Source organism: Atractosteus spatula, chromosome 17 (genome assembly GCF_055471065.1).
Source record: "Atractosteus spatula isolate fAtrSpa1 chromosome 17, fAtrSpa1.hap1, whole genome shotgun sequence".
NCBI lineage: Eukaryota > Metazoa > Chordata > Actinopteri > Semionotiformes > Lepisosteidae > Atractosteus > Atractosteus spatula.
Window position 1 is genome coordinate 11,152,105 of NC_142722.1, and position 15,341 is coordinate 11,167,445.

The 15,341-nt window shown below is 41.2% G+C and overlaps 2 protein-coding genes across 2 annotated transcripts; one reads left to right on the plus strand and one right to left on the minus strand.

The window, feature by feature from the left end:
- The first annotated feature begins 1,142 nt into the window (after nucleotides 1-1,142).
- Nucleotides 1,143-8,660, plus strand: LOC148819110 (N-lysine methyltransferase KMT5A-like). The gene is made up of 8 exons (XM_088935322.1): nucleotides 1,143-1,219; nucleotides 2,955-3,058; nucleotides 4,497-4,653; nucleotides 5,535-5,757; nucleotides 6,257-6,344; nucleotides 6,982-7,041; nucleotides 7,477-7,667; nucleotides 7,817-8,660. The coding sequence occupies exons 1-8, from the start codon at nucleotides 1,210-1,212 to the stop codon at nucleotides 8,025-8,027; spliced, it is 1,044 nt and encodes a 347-aa protein (XP_088791448.1). The 5' UTR covers nucleotides 1,143-1,209; the 3' UTR covers nucleotides 8,028-8,660.
- A 472-nt stretch (nucleotides 8,661-9,132) lies between these two features.
- On the minus strand, nucleotides 9,133-14,769 carry rilpl2 (Rab interacting lysosomal protein-like 2). The gene is made up of 4 exons (XM_088935323.1): nucleotides 14,356-14,769; nucleotides 13,306-13,457; nucleotides 13,082-13,189; nucleotides 9,133-10,143 (listed from the first exon to the last, which is right to left on the minus strand). The coding sequence occupies exons 1-4, from the start codon at nucleotides 14,641-14,643 to the stop codon at nucleotides 10,122-10,124; spliced, it is 570 nt and encodes a 189-aa protein (XP_088791449.1). The 5' UTR covers nucleotides 14,644-14,769; the 3' UTR covers nucleotides 9,133-10,121.
- Nucleotides 14,770-15,341: the final 572 nt, after the last annotated feature.

The window sequence follows — 15,341 nt, forward strand, 5'->3', positions numbered from 1 at the left end:
ATATTTTATAGATTTATTTCTTTTGAACTGAATTCCAGATTTCATGAATTATAAAATGAACAAACGGTCAATAAAGTCATATACTTTCTTTTGTTTCGTGTGTATTTGTATTTGAAACTTCTCCTTGCGTCGTTTAATCACAATTTTATACACTACATTGTTGCCTGAATGTAAGTCTATGTACTCGAATATTGTGTTCTTATATAAGGTTTCTCACAAACCTTATACTGTATATGCTAGGTATAGATTAAGATTTTCTACTTCATCCTGGTGTTTTACGTTTCCCTTAATGGGAATAGGTGATCACGTAAATTAATTTTTATTTCCAGGATGAGTACAATTCCACAATATCCATTTAACAAGATAAATGTATTTATCTAATCGGAAGTAAGGCAGTTAGTTTTCCCGCGAGAATCGATGCTTAAGATCTGTTTCTGATGAGATCTGTAGAAAAAGCAAGAACTAAAGAACATGTATTAACATATTTCTTACAGCAGACAATAAAAACTCGCAGTTTATTTCTTCCGATATTGACCAGCTCACTTTTCATTCAAGTAAAACAGATCACCGTTCCTCATTCACTTCTTTGAAATCTGCATATTTTATTATGTTAATACGCAATATGCGTAAATGCACATTTATAGCAATTTAAGTGTCACGTTATTTTAAGGGAAACTTAAATAGAGTCTCGATCTGTCTGAAAGTTTTCGGAAGGTTATGACTTAATGTTATTAAAGAGGATGCTCAGAAATACAGGGGCAGTGCTGTAAATGTAAGACATCACAAAATGTGTATAGAATCTCGTAGCAATAGCCACATGGGAAAATGCACCGTAGGGGCCATCATAGAGTTTTCCACCAATCACATTTCAGGCCTTCAAACTTCTCAGCCAATCGGACCTACGCATGGAATTCAAACCCCACGGACTGTTTGGGTACGATTCATTTAATCAGCCAATCACAGCGTGGTACGGAAGCCTGAGACGGCCAAGAGCAACAATGGATGATAATTTGTACGGAAATATGAAGTGAATGGCTGTTTAAATGGCCAATAGGGGTAGGCGAGTAGGGATTATCTCGTAAAGAGCAACATCTTATAAAAGTGTAGTTTAACAGCCCATTTTTTATGGTTACTGTTAAAATATTTTCTTTAAGAGAAATTGGTTTGCATTGCTTGTAATATCACGTTCGCGTCTGGGGCTCGGCTATTATGGCGAGAGGTGAGTAACGTTTTTCGGTCAATTTGTGTGCATGAAATTCACGTGCCGAGCTCGTTTTTTTTTAATGAATATATAATATCTGTGTGTGCTATATACTTGGAAACTACCGCTTGAGATGGTACTGGAAAGAAATCGATCGTGTCCCTTTCAGGCAGAATTTGTTGTGCAGCGATGAAGCTCACTCACAACTGCAGGAGTGGTAGCTAAAAATGTCTAGATTTTCTGCATTTTGTAGGCATTGCATAGATGGAAGGGTTTAAAGTAAAAGCGTCTCAGACTCCAGTTTCTGGAGGGCCTAGTGCCTTCTGCTTTTCATTTCCAGCCTGGAAATCCAGCCAATTTAAACAATTGACTCATTTGCTTAGACACGACCTTTTAAGGTCTTTTACAGTTGATTATTCAAAACCTTAAAGCTGTTATATTATCTGTAAAAACACCCAGAGAGCCTTGGCAGAAGTAATATAATGATGGAGTTTACTGACTAACTGATCCAGCTGTGCCAGGGAGAATTCAGGCAGGCCAGAAGCTGATGAAACCAGGTCGGTGGTCGGGACTTATCCAAAGCAAGTATCCCTTCTTTAGACGGGGCACTCCTTTGGAAAAATTTGAGGGAGTCCCTAGAGAGATCTGTAAGCCTTTCTCACGTGCACTGTCAATACTGTTGCTACATGTGGGTTTTTTTTTCAAATAAAGCTCACACCTAATTTCCCATTAATGTTTAAAACCAAGTCTTTTTATCGCCGTTAATTGCATTCAGTGCACAACTAAGATGTTGCATTATGATGTTTCTGTTCGATATCCCTGTAAAGGTGTAAGGGCTCGTATCTAATACTCACGCACAGTACGCGAGGGTTTCTAAATTCTGGTCGTGGATTAGCCCTGTGTCTGCTGGGTTTTAATCACGGGTAGTTTATTTCAGTTGTCTGTTTAAGGCCCACTTTAAGTTCCTTAAAAAAGCTGACTGGGATTTGCCATTAGTGTGAACCCTGCCCCCTCTTGTGAGTTTTAAGATTGCCGTCACTCAAGTCTGCTAGCTGAAGTATAACCAATGGGACTGGAAAGACACTGACTCGCTGTGAAAGTTGTCCAATGTCATTCTTGTCTGTTCATCATCAGTTGATCACCTGTAAAGAACTGTTGAGTCAGAAATATTGGAGCAGCTTATTAATTGGCAAGCTGAAGAGTTGCCGCATAAAGTTCCATGTGCACCGGAGGCGCAGAGTGCAGCGTGAATGTTTCTTCTGCACTCTTTAGGATAAAGCGGCCTTCATTGTAGCAAAAAAAAAAAGGTTAATGTTTAGGAAAGAAATGCAAAAATCTACGTGTTGAAAAGATATAATCGAAACGCATGTATAAACTAGGGGCTAAATAGGGGAGATCGACTAAACTTCATTTAAAAACGAATCAATTCAATAAAAATTAAAGCAGACGTATATTTTCCCCCCCCCCAGTCATGTTGTGGGTGCACTGAGCCTGTGAACCCTACTCTCTCTGCTGGGCAGAGGCGGCGGTGCAAGTACGGAGTTTGCAGTCCCTTTAAATGTTCACGTGGTTACTTTCCCCCCGTGTCTGAGTTAAAAACATGGCGGAGGGGAGGAACTGTGAAAACTGCTTGGGTTGATTTAAAAAATAAATAAAAGGAGAAAAAAAAAAGGGACGCCCTAGCAGTTATGGTTTTATTTTGCTTTTCGAGAAATATCGACCCCGTAAAATGCCTTAACTTTCATGTTCCAAGGGAAAAAGAAAACCCCGAACCACGGTAAAAGCAAAACTGAGGACATTGCCCACGCCACGGAGCAGCTAAGAGGAAAAAAAGAAAACAAACCCGAAATGAACGGGGTAGGTCTCGACTTTCTTTTTTTAAATATTGATACTATAACGGAAAAAAAAATGCAGAAATAACTACGAGAAAATGTATCCCTATATAAATTGTACAAGAGACCTCTTTGGAAAAGTTGGAGCTGCTTTTTTTTCTACCGGTGCTAAGTTTTCATGTTTATGTAGATAATTTGCGTTGTTTATATTCCACATTAATTTGCACAAACATATGTTAAAGTAGTAAATTGTTTGTCGTTTTAAAGTTATTTCTAGAGTATCCGGCCCGTATACATTGCCGGTATGTATAGTTTATTTGAAAAGTATACACACTATACATGTTATAAACTATACACTAGCACGGCCAGGTTGTACATTTAAGAACAGTATGAGAGCCTTATGTTTTCATGTACTTATGATGCTAAAACCCCAATATTAAATGCATATTAGAAGGAGTGATGAGGCGGACGTTTAAGCTTCCATTTGGTTCTTCGCGAGTTTTTTATTCTTTAGCACATTAATGCAACAGAATACTGTACCTTGCTTCACTGAGGAATGTATTCTGTATGGGCAGCTGCATCATCGATTATTTCTGGACATTCGTGTGCCATATTGCACTGTTACTTTGTTGAATGTATAAAGAATTCCGAAAGGGAGAAAGATCAATGTCGCTAGAAATTGTCGAGCTGTAAATTAGAAGTAACTGTTGGAAGGCTGCAGCAGATGAAATAATCTGAGCTGCGTGTAAATTCGACCCGAAAATGTGGTTTATGAGCAGTGTATAGCGGTGCTGTTTTGAACATCTGCATTACATCGGTTACACAGACGGAAGATGCTTCTGCTTTTGTATACTCACATTTAAAAAATATAATGATCTGGTCTGGGGGAATTTGGTCACCTTTGTGTGATGTGCATCATCTTTCGAGAAACATGCATGTTACCTGCACAACCGTAATTCATTTCTTTCAATTTAATTCTAATGGAGCACCTTCCAGGGGCGGCATGGTGGCGCAGTGGTTAGCATTGCGAGACAGCGCTGGGGTCCTGGGTTCAATTCCACGCTTGGGGTGCTATCCGTGTGGAGTTTGCATGTTCTTTCGGTGTTCGCGTGGGCGTCCTCTCCGGTTTCCCTCTCACAGTCTAAAGACATATTGGTAGGTTAATTGGCTCCTGGAAAAATTTGTCTGTCTGCCTGCCCTGTGATGGATACGTCCCACCCAGGGCGTATCCTGCCTTACGCCCAGTGTTTGCCCGGCTCTCCTGTGACCCTGTACTGGACAAAAAATGGATGAATATTACATTTCAATCTAAAGCATAACATTTCTTAATTGTTGTAGTTAGATGCTGAGCATGTCTAGGAAGCACACTGCTAATGTTTTGTGCTTAGGAAGGTCATATGAAATAACGGCAAGGATAATGTTCAAACGTTGCTTTCTGCATTCTCTCCCTTGTGTTGAAACAGGACATATTTTATAACGGTCAGTCCTCAATACGTCCTTTCTTGAGCCCCAGCAAGCCACGTTCTCCACTTCATGATGAAAACTCGATCGCACATATACACGATGGAAAAAGTCCCGGAAAACGTACTGTACAGCAGGGATCCATTAAGAAGGAGGAGGGTATGGTTCAAAACTTCTTCTTTCTCAGTTTTTTTTTTAAAGGCATAAAGTATAAAAACTCTGACTTTGTATGCAGGGAACTAATTGATAAGCTAGCATCTTTGTGTGGAATGCAGAGCTCCATTTCAGTGGTCTGTTTACTATTTAGTGATGCTCAGTTGAGCCTGGAGGAGAGGCAAAAACTTTAATCTCTGCATTGTTCAGCATCTTTGGACCTTTTGAACCACCCCAGTGCCCACTCTTAACATTCCTCTAAATAATTACTGTAAACAGAAGTTACATTTTATTCAGCATTTACTGTAAGGAATCAGTCTTAGACGTATGCAAAACAAGTCAGGAGATCTGAGTTAAAGCTCTGTTAAATTGTTTCCCGTTTATAAATGACATCTGTGTTCAGCAGCAGCCATCTTATGATTCGACTTATTTCATTTTAGCTTGTGAAACAATTATACACAAACGTTTTCACTCTAAAATTTTAAGCTTTCACATGAAGAAAACAGACCTTCAATTAAAAGTGTTACTTTAATAAAGAACCGTATAAGCAAAGTCTTGATCCTTTAGACGTTCTTCCAGAAGAAAAAACGTTACCTGTAAGATTTAAAATATCTTTACTACCAAAGGTTAATGGAGATCATTTATTTACAAAAAAAATAAAGAAATTAATCCCATGTGTTAAAGTTTAGGTCTAACTATCTAAAAGAATACACCTTGGAAACTGATTAGAATTGGAATGATTAGATTAGAATGTAGTGTTTGCTTAGAATTAAGCTCATCAATAAAATCCTTGAGACGCGGTAGGCAAATGTTTATTAATCAACCAGCTTTCTAGGTTCTTTTCAGACTCACGCCCTAAAGGCTGATGTGTTTGTTTTTCTGTGCAGAGAAGCAGAATGGTATAAATCCTGAAGTAAGCATCACTAAATCTGAAGAGTCGGAGGCAAAGAGGCTTGAATCTTCGGAGACTGAAGGCCTGTCGAAATACCTCGAGCTTGAAGCTGCTCGTCTACACTCCTCTGCAGACATGACTCCAGAAAACAATGGTGCCGACAGATCCTCTCCAAAAACAGAAACGCGGCGCAAGGTTAAAGTAAAATCGCACAGAACGTAAGTTGGGGTTCCATCATGGAGCAGTGCAGTCTTGGAACCTCAAGGGAGAAACAAGCTAGGATGTAGCTAAACCTTTGGAGAAAAAGGCATTTGACAACCATAGAGCTGATTTGTATTTGAGAGACAGATCTGTGTCTGGCTTTCTGCTTTGCCCTGAGCTGGTGTGAAATCACGCTTGAAAATTTGGCAGGATCAGCATTAGACTGCTAAACTCATTTACCAAGTCAGCGGATTAAACTGTCGCCCAATGTCCTGAAGTAGAAAGATAAAATACCGTGCTTTTTAAAATCTAGATGTTACACAAGTCGTACTTTTGCTGGTTTCATTTCCTATTTCTTAAAAGATTACTTTAAATTATGAAAATATAATTATCAAGTGAAGGTATCGAAAATGAATGGTTTAAATGGGTTGCTGCAAGCGTTAGACTGCCGTATATGGAAACATTATATATCTTAATAAGAATAAATCTAATTTGTGAAAATGTGTGTCTTTTCAGAGCGGACAGCAAAAATTCCCAAAACAGAAAAGTCACAGATTATTTCCCTGTACGAAGAAGTTCCAGGAAAAGCAAAACTGAGTTAAAGGTCAGTGGAAGATTGTGCTGTTCCAATGCTTGATATGAAAGCATAGAAAACAAATTCTAAATGTCTGTAAGTTAGTTATTTGGCAGACTGTGGCAGAACTCTGAATTAAATATTAGCCGTGGAAAATGTATATAATGTAATGTATGTGAACTGAAACTGAGGCACAGAGGAAACACTTGTATTATTTTAAAGTTACTTTTATAGCTTCAGTTATGCCATTTCCATTTCTGGTAAGATTATTGCTGTCCGTCACTTACAATATCTTGTTATAGCTATCAGTTGTGTTTTATTTATTGCATTGTTAATTTAAGACAATGTATAAGCCTGTTAAAATGTATTCAGATTAAGCAGATAAGTTTATAATTGATTTGTGTAATGCAGCAAATCTTGCACATGAAGAGACACTGGAAACTCTTGCAGAAACTCTGTGGGTTGAGAAATTGAATTCATGCGACTACCCTTCATGATTTTAATGATGATCCAAATTAAGACATGGTTATGTTAAAAGGCACCTCCCAGCAGTAACCGTTCTCTGCAGCATGTCGCACTCGAGAGATTCCATCCCTGTTATCTGTTGCTGGAAACACGTGTGATGTCTTTCACAGTTCCAGGGCTAATGCTTGGTTTGTATCAACAGTGTGAGGAAAAGAAGCAGATTGATGAATTAATAAAGAGTGGAATAGAAGAAGGAATGAAGGTAACGTCTCGAGATTCAGCTGTTACGTTACGTATACATGGCAGTGCATTTTTAGAAGCATATCTACAGTCTTCAAAGGGTATGCCTGGTCATCATGCTACAATCCCTTGACATTTATATGCATTTCAGAACTATTAATTAGTGTTTAGTAGTAATAATTCGTCATGTACAATGGCTTATTCTTGTCTTTCATAGTCTTATGTTATTAATGTTAAACGCAGTGTACATTCAGCATGCTGATGGCTGTAAGTGAATTAGAAACGTCCTGGTATGGAAAACTACCACCAGAGGTGCTGCCGCAAGTCCAAGAGCAGCGATGGGGAAAGCAGTTTTATTTATGCTCTGTGATTATTCTCCTATTAATTATATACCTATGAAAATAAACTATAATCACTAATTTAAGAAGCACATTTTTTTTTTAAATCCTCTAAATAGGTTCAGCACATTGAAGGAAAAGGCAGGGGAGTGTTTGCTACCACGTGTTTCCGGAAAGGGCAGTTTGTGGTGGAGTACCACGGAGATCTTCTGCAGATGACGGATGCGAAGAAAAGAGAGGCTGAATACGCACAAGACCCTTCAACTGGCTGCTACATGTACTACTTCCAGTATCTCAGTAAAACCTACTGGTATGACTCCTCTTTAACGGCTGCATCTATCTGGGTTGTCTGTCTTCAACTTAGAGGCTGGTCAGACGAGGGTTTTGACTGGGTTAAGTACACACATTCTTATAAACAGGAATGTTTAAGGAAACTTTCTCTCCTCTTTCCGCCTGCAGCGTGGACGCCACGAAAGAGACCAGTCGATTTGGAAGACTGATAAACCACAGTAAAAACGGGAACTGTCAGACCAAACTCCACGATATCAACGGAATACCTCACCTCATCCTCGTGGCCTCCAGGGACATCGATGAAGGGGAGGAGCTGCTGTACGACTACGGCGACCGGAGCAAAGCTTCCATTGCAGCTCACCCTTGGCTGAAGCATTGATGTAGCTTTTTTTTTTCTGTCTGCAGCTCGATGAAGGGAATACGCGAACGGTTTTACTTTAAAGAAATAGAGAACATTTTAAACCTTAAAAAAAAATTTTTGCCTTAGCAGCTGAGAATGTGTGTGTATGGGTTCTGCCAGGTGGGATGCTTAAAATATGAAAAGGCAATCTTTTAAGTGTCCTAGATCAATACTTTTTATATATATAATGTGTGTGGTAATGCTAGATTTAAAAGCATTTTGTATATTTTGTATACAGGTAGGCCAGTGCTTCCAAAGCATGCAGGTGTAGAACAGGACTTAATGCATTTTTATACAAAAATTCGTATTCTATATTCTGGTCGCTTGCAGATTAGAATGGCATATGTTTAGCAATAATATTATTTATGGTACCTGAAAGTTTCAGGTTGTTGCACAAAGCTAAGGTATGCGTATACGTGATCTGACAACTGGAATCAATTTCCTGTCGTTAAACTCTGTTTATTTTTAAGTTTTTTTTTTTTGGCCAAGCTGAGTGTAGATATTTTATGAACTTGAGCAAATTGTGTACCTCTAACACTGAAAGCTATTAAATGTCCACAACCAAATGCTTTGTGTTAAAAGTATTTAAATAAAATCTGTACGCTGGCTTAAGAGTGCAGTTAATTTACATTATTCCCTGAAGCAGAGAGGAAATATGTGCTTCATTGTTCATCGGCCATTTACCTAGTTACATCTGTAAATAACCAGAATCTCTTCATGTATTTGCAACTCGATACTTTAAAGACACCAAACTCTAAGTTGATCTACTTTTCCTTAGTTATTTTTTACTTTAACATATGTAGTTGTAGTTCTATACACCTTCAGGAAGAAAATAGCAGTAGCATGTATATTATCTTGATGCACATCTAACCTGTGTAACTCCAGACTATATATAGAGTTAGACACCGTTCAGAAGACAAAAGCAAACAATCTTCCAAGAAAATTGTTTTTAAAAAGTGGATACAGAACAAAACAAACTGAAAACAGATCTAACTGGAATGTTGCTACAGGGTTTTGTTCACGTGTCACGTTTTTGAAACTTTTAAATAAATACTAGTTCACAAAAAACAACTTGCCCGTAGTAACATTTTTGATGATGGTTTATTCACAGCCCCTGACCCCTGTTGACAAAATACAACCCTGTCAAGTGAAGGGTAGCAAGGCACGCTTCCACCATTGGAGTTTCTTTCCCTATTATTATAGACAATGATCCCCACAATCCTGCTTGCCTCAATTCTTTGGTTAAGATGTTTTGCTTAGTGCAGAATGTCCAATGGGTCTTATAACATTTTCCAGCAGGGGATAAATAAAATTGAAGAGCTGTTCTCAACAACTTTATCAGCACAGTTCCAAACATTTCACACTCAACACACGGATAGCCAAGAATTATAAATATCTCTGGTGCATATTTCCCTCACCGATTTGCCTTGAAATCATATTGTTTGTAGCACCCAATGAAAACAGTCAATACAGTGTAAATAGGACAGATCTGTACCTTTTGCCTTTGCCTTTCGATTTTTTAGCCAGTCATTTCACATAGTTGGAGAACCTAAAGAATTTCACATCTGAACACAACTGCACAAGTGTTTTTCCTTCTTTTTACTTTTCAGCTTAATCTAGAGTTCTGCTTGTTTCTTCTTCATCTCTACTTTTACTTTTGGACTGGCATTTATGTATCGTATTACAAATTCCAACTTGAACATCTTCTCCCAGAATGACAAGGGATATACTGTATTAACAGACATGCTAAAAAGACTGCAACACTGTCTCATTGTTCTGACTTGGGCAAGGTGGTTTGAGTGTTTAACTTGAGCTACAGCAGAGATGGCAGGTAACAGAATTGTTTCAAAGTACTCACAGTGTACAGTATTTTTTTTTTTCCGGTGTATAACACATTGTGTCACTGTGATCCATTCTTATGCACAGTGGAATAACTGTTTCCATATATTCAGAAAGTTTAAAATACTGTTCGAATCCTTTTAGTAGAAAAAACCTACACGTATAAAAAGCTGGTGAACGTTAGTTACACTTAGTGTTACAGTAAGTTATTTGAATTCTGTCGTCTTCTTTTCATCACTTCCTAGTAAACGAAAACCTGGGGAGGAAAAGAAATCAACAGATAACATTCATAAAGAGTACAATACCTTTTTTCCGTTTTTGTGCTTAGAGTTAATTATTTTCTACGGATTCGCTTTGCTGCCAACAAAGGAAAAAAATCATTGCCCTTATCTCGTAATTAAAAGATAGTAATTCTGGCATACTTTATGTCATAAGTACATATAGCACAATTGTTGTATAATACATATATCACTACGTGCGGATTTACAGTTTTAAGCAGAGGACCTGATTGTGCGCATAACTGCTCATAACGGAAGCATCATTACTTTGATGTCTAAATCCCACAAAACTTCTCGTGCTTATAATGATTCTGTCCATATTTGCTAAAAATTGCAAGATTTGATTATGACTAAACCTCAGTCGAAAGTAAATCCGTACAAATTCTGCAGCGCTGGACACTGACACGATCATTAAACCGAAAGTGCCAGCCAAGTTCACGGTAGCGTCTAGATACTGTTACGTTCAGTGCACAATGTAACAGGTTGTACAGTACATACACTGAAGTAATCATTGCTATCTCGTAATTACGAGATAAGGGGGCGATTTTATTTCCCTTGGTGGCAGCGATGCGCTTCCGTAATTTTCTAACTAAGATGTTAGATTTTTTTTTTCGTTGAAAGAATCAAATGATATGCAATAATTATGTTGCATGACTATTTTGGGGACACACCAAAAAAAAGGAACTTGGGAGTATGTTTGTATATCCTCAGCACCAAATGGCAAAAAAAAAGCAGGGCAAAGCTGCACTGTGCACAACAGTTCAAACCCACACAGCTGGTCTGTGTTTTAAGCATGACTGTATCCCAGCTCATCTACGCTGGGTTTTTTCTCATTAACCTCGTTCTGTGAAACACAGTGATCACCTCTTGGGAAGCTCGTAATCACTGCCCGCCCCCCCACTCCCCCCCTCCCTTGTGAGCACATATGCCAGGACAGCTCAGAAGCTCTCACACAGCCACCGAGCTCCACCCTCGTACTCGCTGTGGTCAGCTGACAGGGCAGCCTGCCATGTCTTGATGAACAACAACCACCCACAGGCTACCCAGGCAGGAAAGCAACTTGCTTTCATCTCAGATTGCCAGGGTTGTGATCAAGTCACAAATCCAACAGGGTCACAGACCGCAGAACCCTGGTTATCTGAGGGTTGTGGTGCACCACTGATTTTCAAATCGCAGCTGCAGGCAAACAACAAGCCCACTTCGCCACTTATCAAAGGTCTTCCAGAGACACAGCCCTGGTGGACCAGATGAACTGCACCCACAATCCATTGGGCAAGGCAGCACTTAGCCGTCTGTCCCCTCAGAGAACTGAATGAACTGGTCCACAGTCTACAAAAACACTGGGCGGCAGAAGCAGACGTTCAGAGAAAAAGCCACACTCACAGGTGCAGGCAGCAGTGCGCCTCACGCCCAGAGGGAGAAGGGAGCGAGACCTCACGCTGAAGCTGGCGATTCAGATGGGAAGCCAGCGAAACTACAAAGTGGAGGGCCAGGCTGGGCCGGAAGACAGCTGATGACAGACCGAGAGCAAAAGAAACAGAAGCAGGTGGCCAGCCAAAGCTACAGCCAGAAGAAATGAAGTCCTTGGGAACAGGAACGCAAGATGAGAGGACTCTAAAAGTTCAAAAGGAAATTTCGACAGGGCGTGTCCCTCAGGGACAATCCATTTTGTTGGGGGTGCTGCCTGGAAAGCCTACGACCTGGAGCCAGAGCACATAGCTGTCTGCTGTTGGAGCACTGGGCTAGGGTGACACTGTATTGCCCAGTGGGAGGAGCTGCTGATCCCAGCTACTAGAGTATCCTAAAGGACAGAGTAATGCTGCCTCTTTAAGCACGGACACTGGTCTCCTGACCATCTGCAGACAGTCTTCTGGAAGCACGATGTCGGCAGATAGTGGGCAGAAAGAACCCAGGCTGGAGCAGTTACAGGAAATGTTCTGCCGCCCGAGAAGCCCAGAGAGAGCATGTCCTCCTCCTTCAGGGAAGCCGAAGCACTGAAAACGGAGCCAGCGCAAGGGATTAAGGTTCGAAAGACCAGGTACGGCGACAGCCTGGAGTGTTAGCTTGCCCATAGCCAGGGCCCGCAGGTCCCACCAGCAGGGTGGGGAGGGAAAGGAAAGGACACGGTCAGCTCCTCGAAAACTCAACCACACCAGTGAGGCAGAGCTCCAGTGGGCGGGATGGGCGACGCCGATCCAGTCAGGGGCGAGAGTCCGTCCCCAGAGTCGGATGCATGCAGAAGGAAAGCAGCCAACCAGAGCATCAAGCCCATAACGTGACCACACTCACGAACCGGGGAGACAGCAAGCAGGGGTGGCCTGGCTGGACGCACAAAGGGTAAAGCAAGAGCCGACCCTTCAGCCCGGACTCGTCTGGGCTGAGGGAAGCACTGGGTGACTCGGAAAGGACCTCTGCTCAGCATTGGGGGTCACTGATGATGCACTTCCCTAGAGGTCAAACTACAAAAGGACGCAAACACTCGAGCGTTAGTTGAAAACAGAAGCGTGGCCAGAACACAAAGGCAACACGACGAGCCTGGAGGCAGAAGCACCTGGTACCTGGAAGCCACAAGCTACACAGGCACACACAGAAAACACATCCACCACCAAACCTCACTCACAAGGAAGTCATGCATAACTATTCAATTATCTGAGGCAGTGAGTGCGCCAAAAATGCATTTCGCAGAATAAAACGGTGGCAGGAGTTTTACTTCAAGAGAAACCCCTATCTCGCAGTACTGCCGCTACAGTGCAGGAGGATGTCCACCTTTTATCGAGGCTCTTTTCAGAACCCGTTCTTCCAAAGCCTGCCACCTTGCGGGGGAAATAGACGAGACTGAAACGAGGTCATTTATATGGATGACCATCTAAAAAAAAAACCCGACGCTCTTCTAAAGAAAAACAAGGGGATACTTACAGTTTCCGGATGGTGGTTTTCTCTTCTTTAGGCGTGGTGCAGGGCGCTGGGGGTGCAGGCTGGAGATTCGCTTCAACTGCGGCTGGCTCGCTCTGAGGCAAAATCCCACTGCAGACATGACCACACCACGTTATTATCCCCATTCGGCGTCATCCCTTGTTTTTTTAGTTCAAATAGACCCTTTCCAAAAAGGACGCGGAGAGACACAGCACATCTGACTACACCTCTTATAGAGCTGCAGCTGCTCTTGGGCCACCAGGAGCTGGGCTTTGAGCTGGTTCCGTTCCTGCAACACGTCCTTCAGCTCCTGCAAAGTGAACCGGGGCCGGTTCGGATCCTTGAGGTCCACTACCATTTTGTTCGGACCGATCGTCATCTGTAAAATACGAATCATTTCCCCGGATGAGACCCATCCAGAAAAGCCGCGTGTTAATTAGCACAAAATGGTGATTATAGTATTTCCAGTGGATAAGCATTACGAGGCACAGAATTTAATTTTTTCCCCGAACAAAACCTTCTGTTGAAAGTAAACTGTAATTAGATTATTTTCTATATCCCATGTCCACATATGACCAGTCACGCTCTGTCAATAGTAATATTAGTGTTCTGCAAGAATTGAGCTTTTTCTGCTTGAGCAGTCTGGTTATAAGCAACGTTTTACAAATAGTATATATATATTAAATGCGTTTTTGTTATTGAGAGAAACAACTAAACGCAGAATTCAATGTCCAGAAATTGAACACGTCCACGTGTGTGAAATTCTAAATTCCCGTAGAACATTAAGAGCTGCTCTCACGGTCGAAGGAGTTAGCTGTCATTCTGTTTCCCATTCATTTAATAACGGGTCACAAGTGCGACCCACATAAAACAAATCAGAACAGAATAAATCACTCTAAATGTCAGAATTCATTATAGTTTGTTTTTTACTATATACCTTTATATACCTTTATATGAAATTACATTTTATATGATGTAGTATCCCGTGTAATTGTAAAAACTGGTACGTAGAAAATTAAAAAAAAACCCTCAAAAGTCAACTACTGTCAGCAACATTTCTCGGATTCATCTCACAGGACGTTTTGAAAAAAAGTTCAAATAAAAGGGGAAAGTCCTTCATTCTGGGTCAACAAGGAGTAGCATCAGGTTTCTTAGTGCTCTTCAGTTGCGCATTGGATCGACCAGTTGTCGAGCTAGTGTAATACAAGGGAGAAGAAATCTCTCCTGTGAACAGTCCAGACGAAGAGTGATTTTTGTTTGTCAGAAAGCAAGCTCACCGTCCCCTGTTCCGACCCCTCACTCAGACGCCGGTCCAGCTCGCTCTTCAGATTGTCCCGCTCCATTTTCAGCTCCTCCAGCGTCAGGTTGTGCCTGTTCACCAGGGCTTCAAACATCTCCAGGACCCGGACAATTTTGAACTGCAGCTCGGACACCTCTTCGCCGGCGCTGTTGATTTTGAGCAGGTCTCTCCCGATCACATAGGAGATGTCGTACACGTCCTCCACCGTCAGATCAAACGCGTCTTTCTCGAAAGCCAGAGCAGGGGTCGTGTCCAGCCCCTCCATAGCTTCTTCTCCAGGAGCTGCCGCCCGAGGTGGTGTGTTTTTATGTTCAACAAAGTGTCTCGTCTGTAAAAGCTGAAACGTCTCCTTCGCGCTTTGAAGTCAGCTCAGATCCGTCTGATGGTTAGTTTTCGCTGCCGTTTGCTCGCAGTGCGAGAGGGTCCTTAGTCTTTGCACAACCTCTTTGAACTTCCTTCTTTTGGAAACTTTGGGCAACTTGCCACAGTTCCTCCTTGACTGACGCGGCCTTGGGCCAATTGTACTCGCAGAAAGTTAAACCCCTTTCGGCGATGTCTGTATTTATCTCAGGAGGCAACGCTTCTCCTAGTGACAGGTGAAGCCAAGCGAGCAAGTCAGGTGAAACGCAGCATGTGATACTTCATATGCGTATGACGGAGTTTCCAGATCATTTTTGTTTCCGCTGCTGTGTGTGAATTTTGCTACAGCGATACTTTTTATCACATAATAAAGATTGTGAAGTAAAAAAAAAATACCCCATTGCTGTGAAGACAATCTATATTTAACCTTTTTTTTAATCGAGATGAATTTACCGATTTACTGTGATGCAAGCTGTAAACTCCAAAAAAATAAATTCTTAATTTTATACGAATGCGAATACAATGTAACATTTTTCATTTCAAAACAAACAATACACTGTACAAACATATCTGTAAAGGATACTCAATGTAGACAGGTATGCA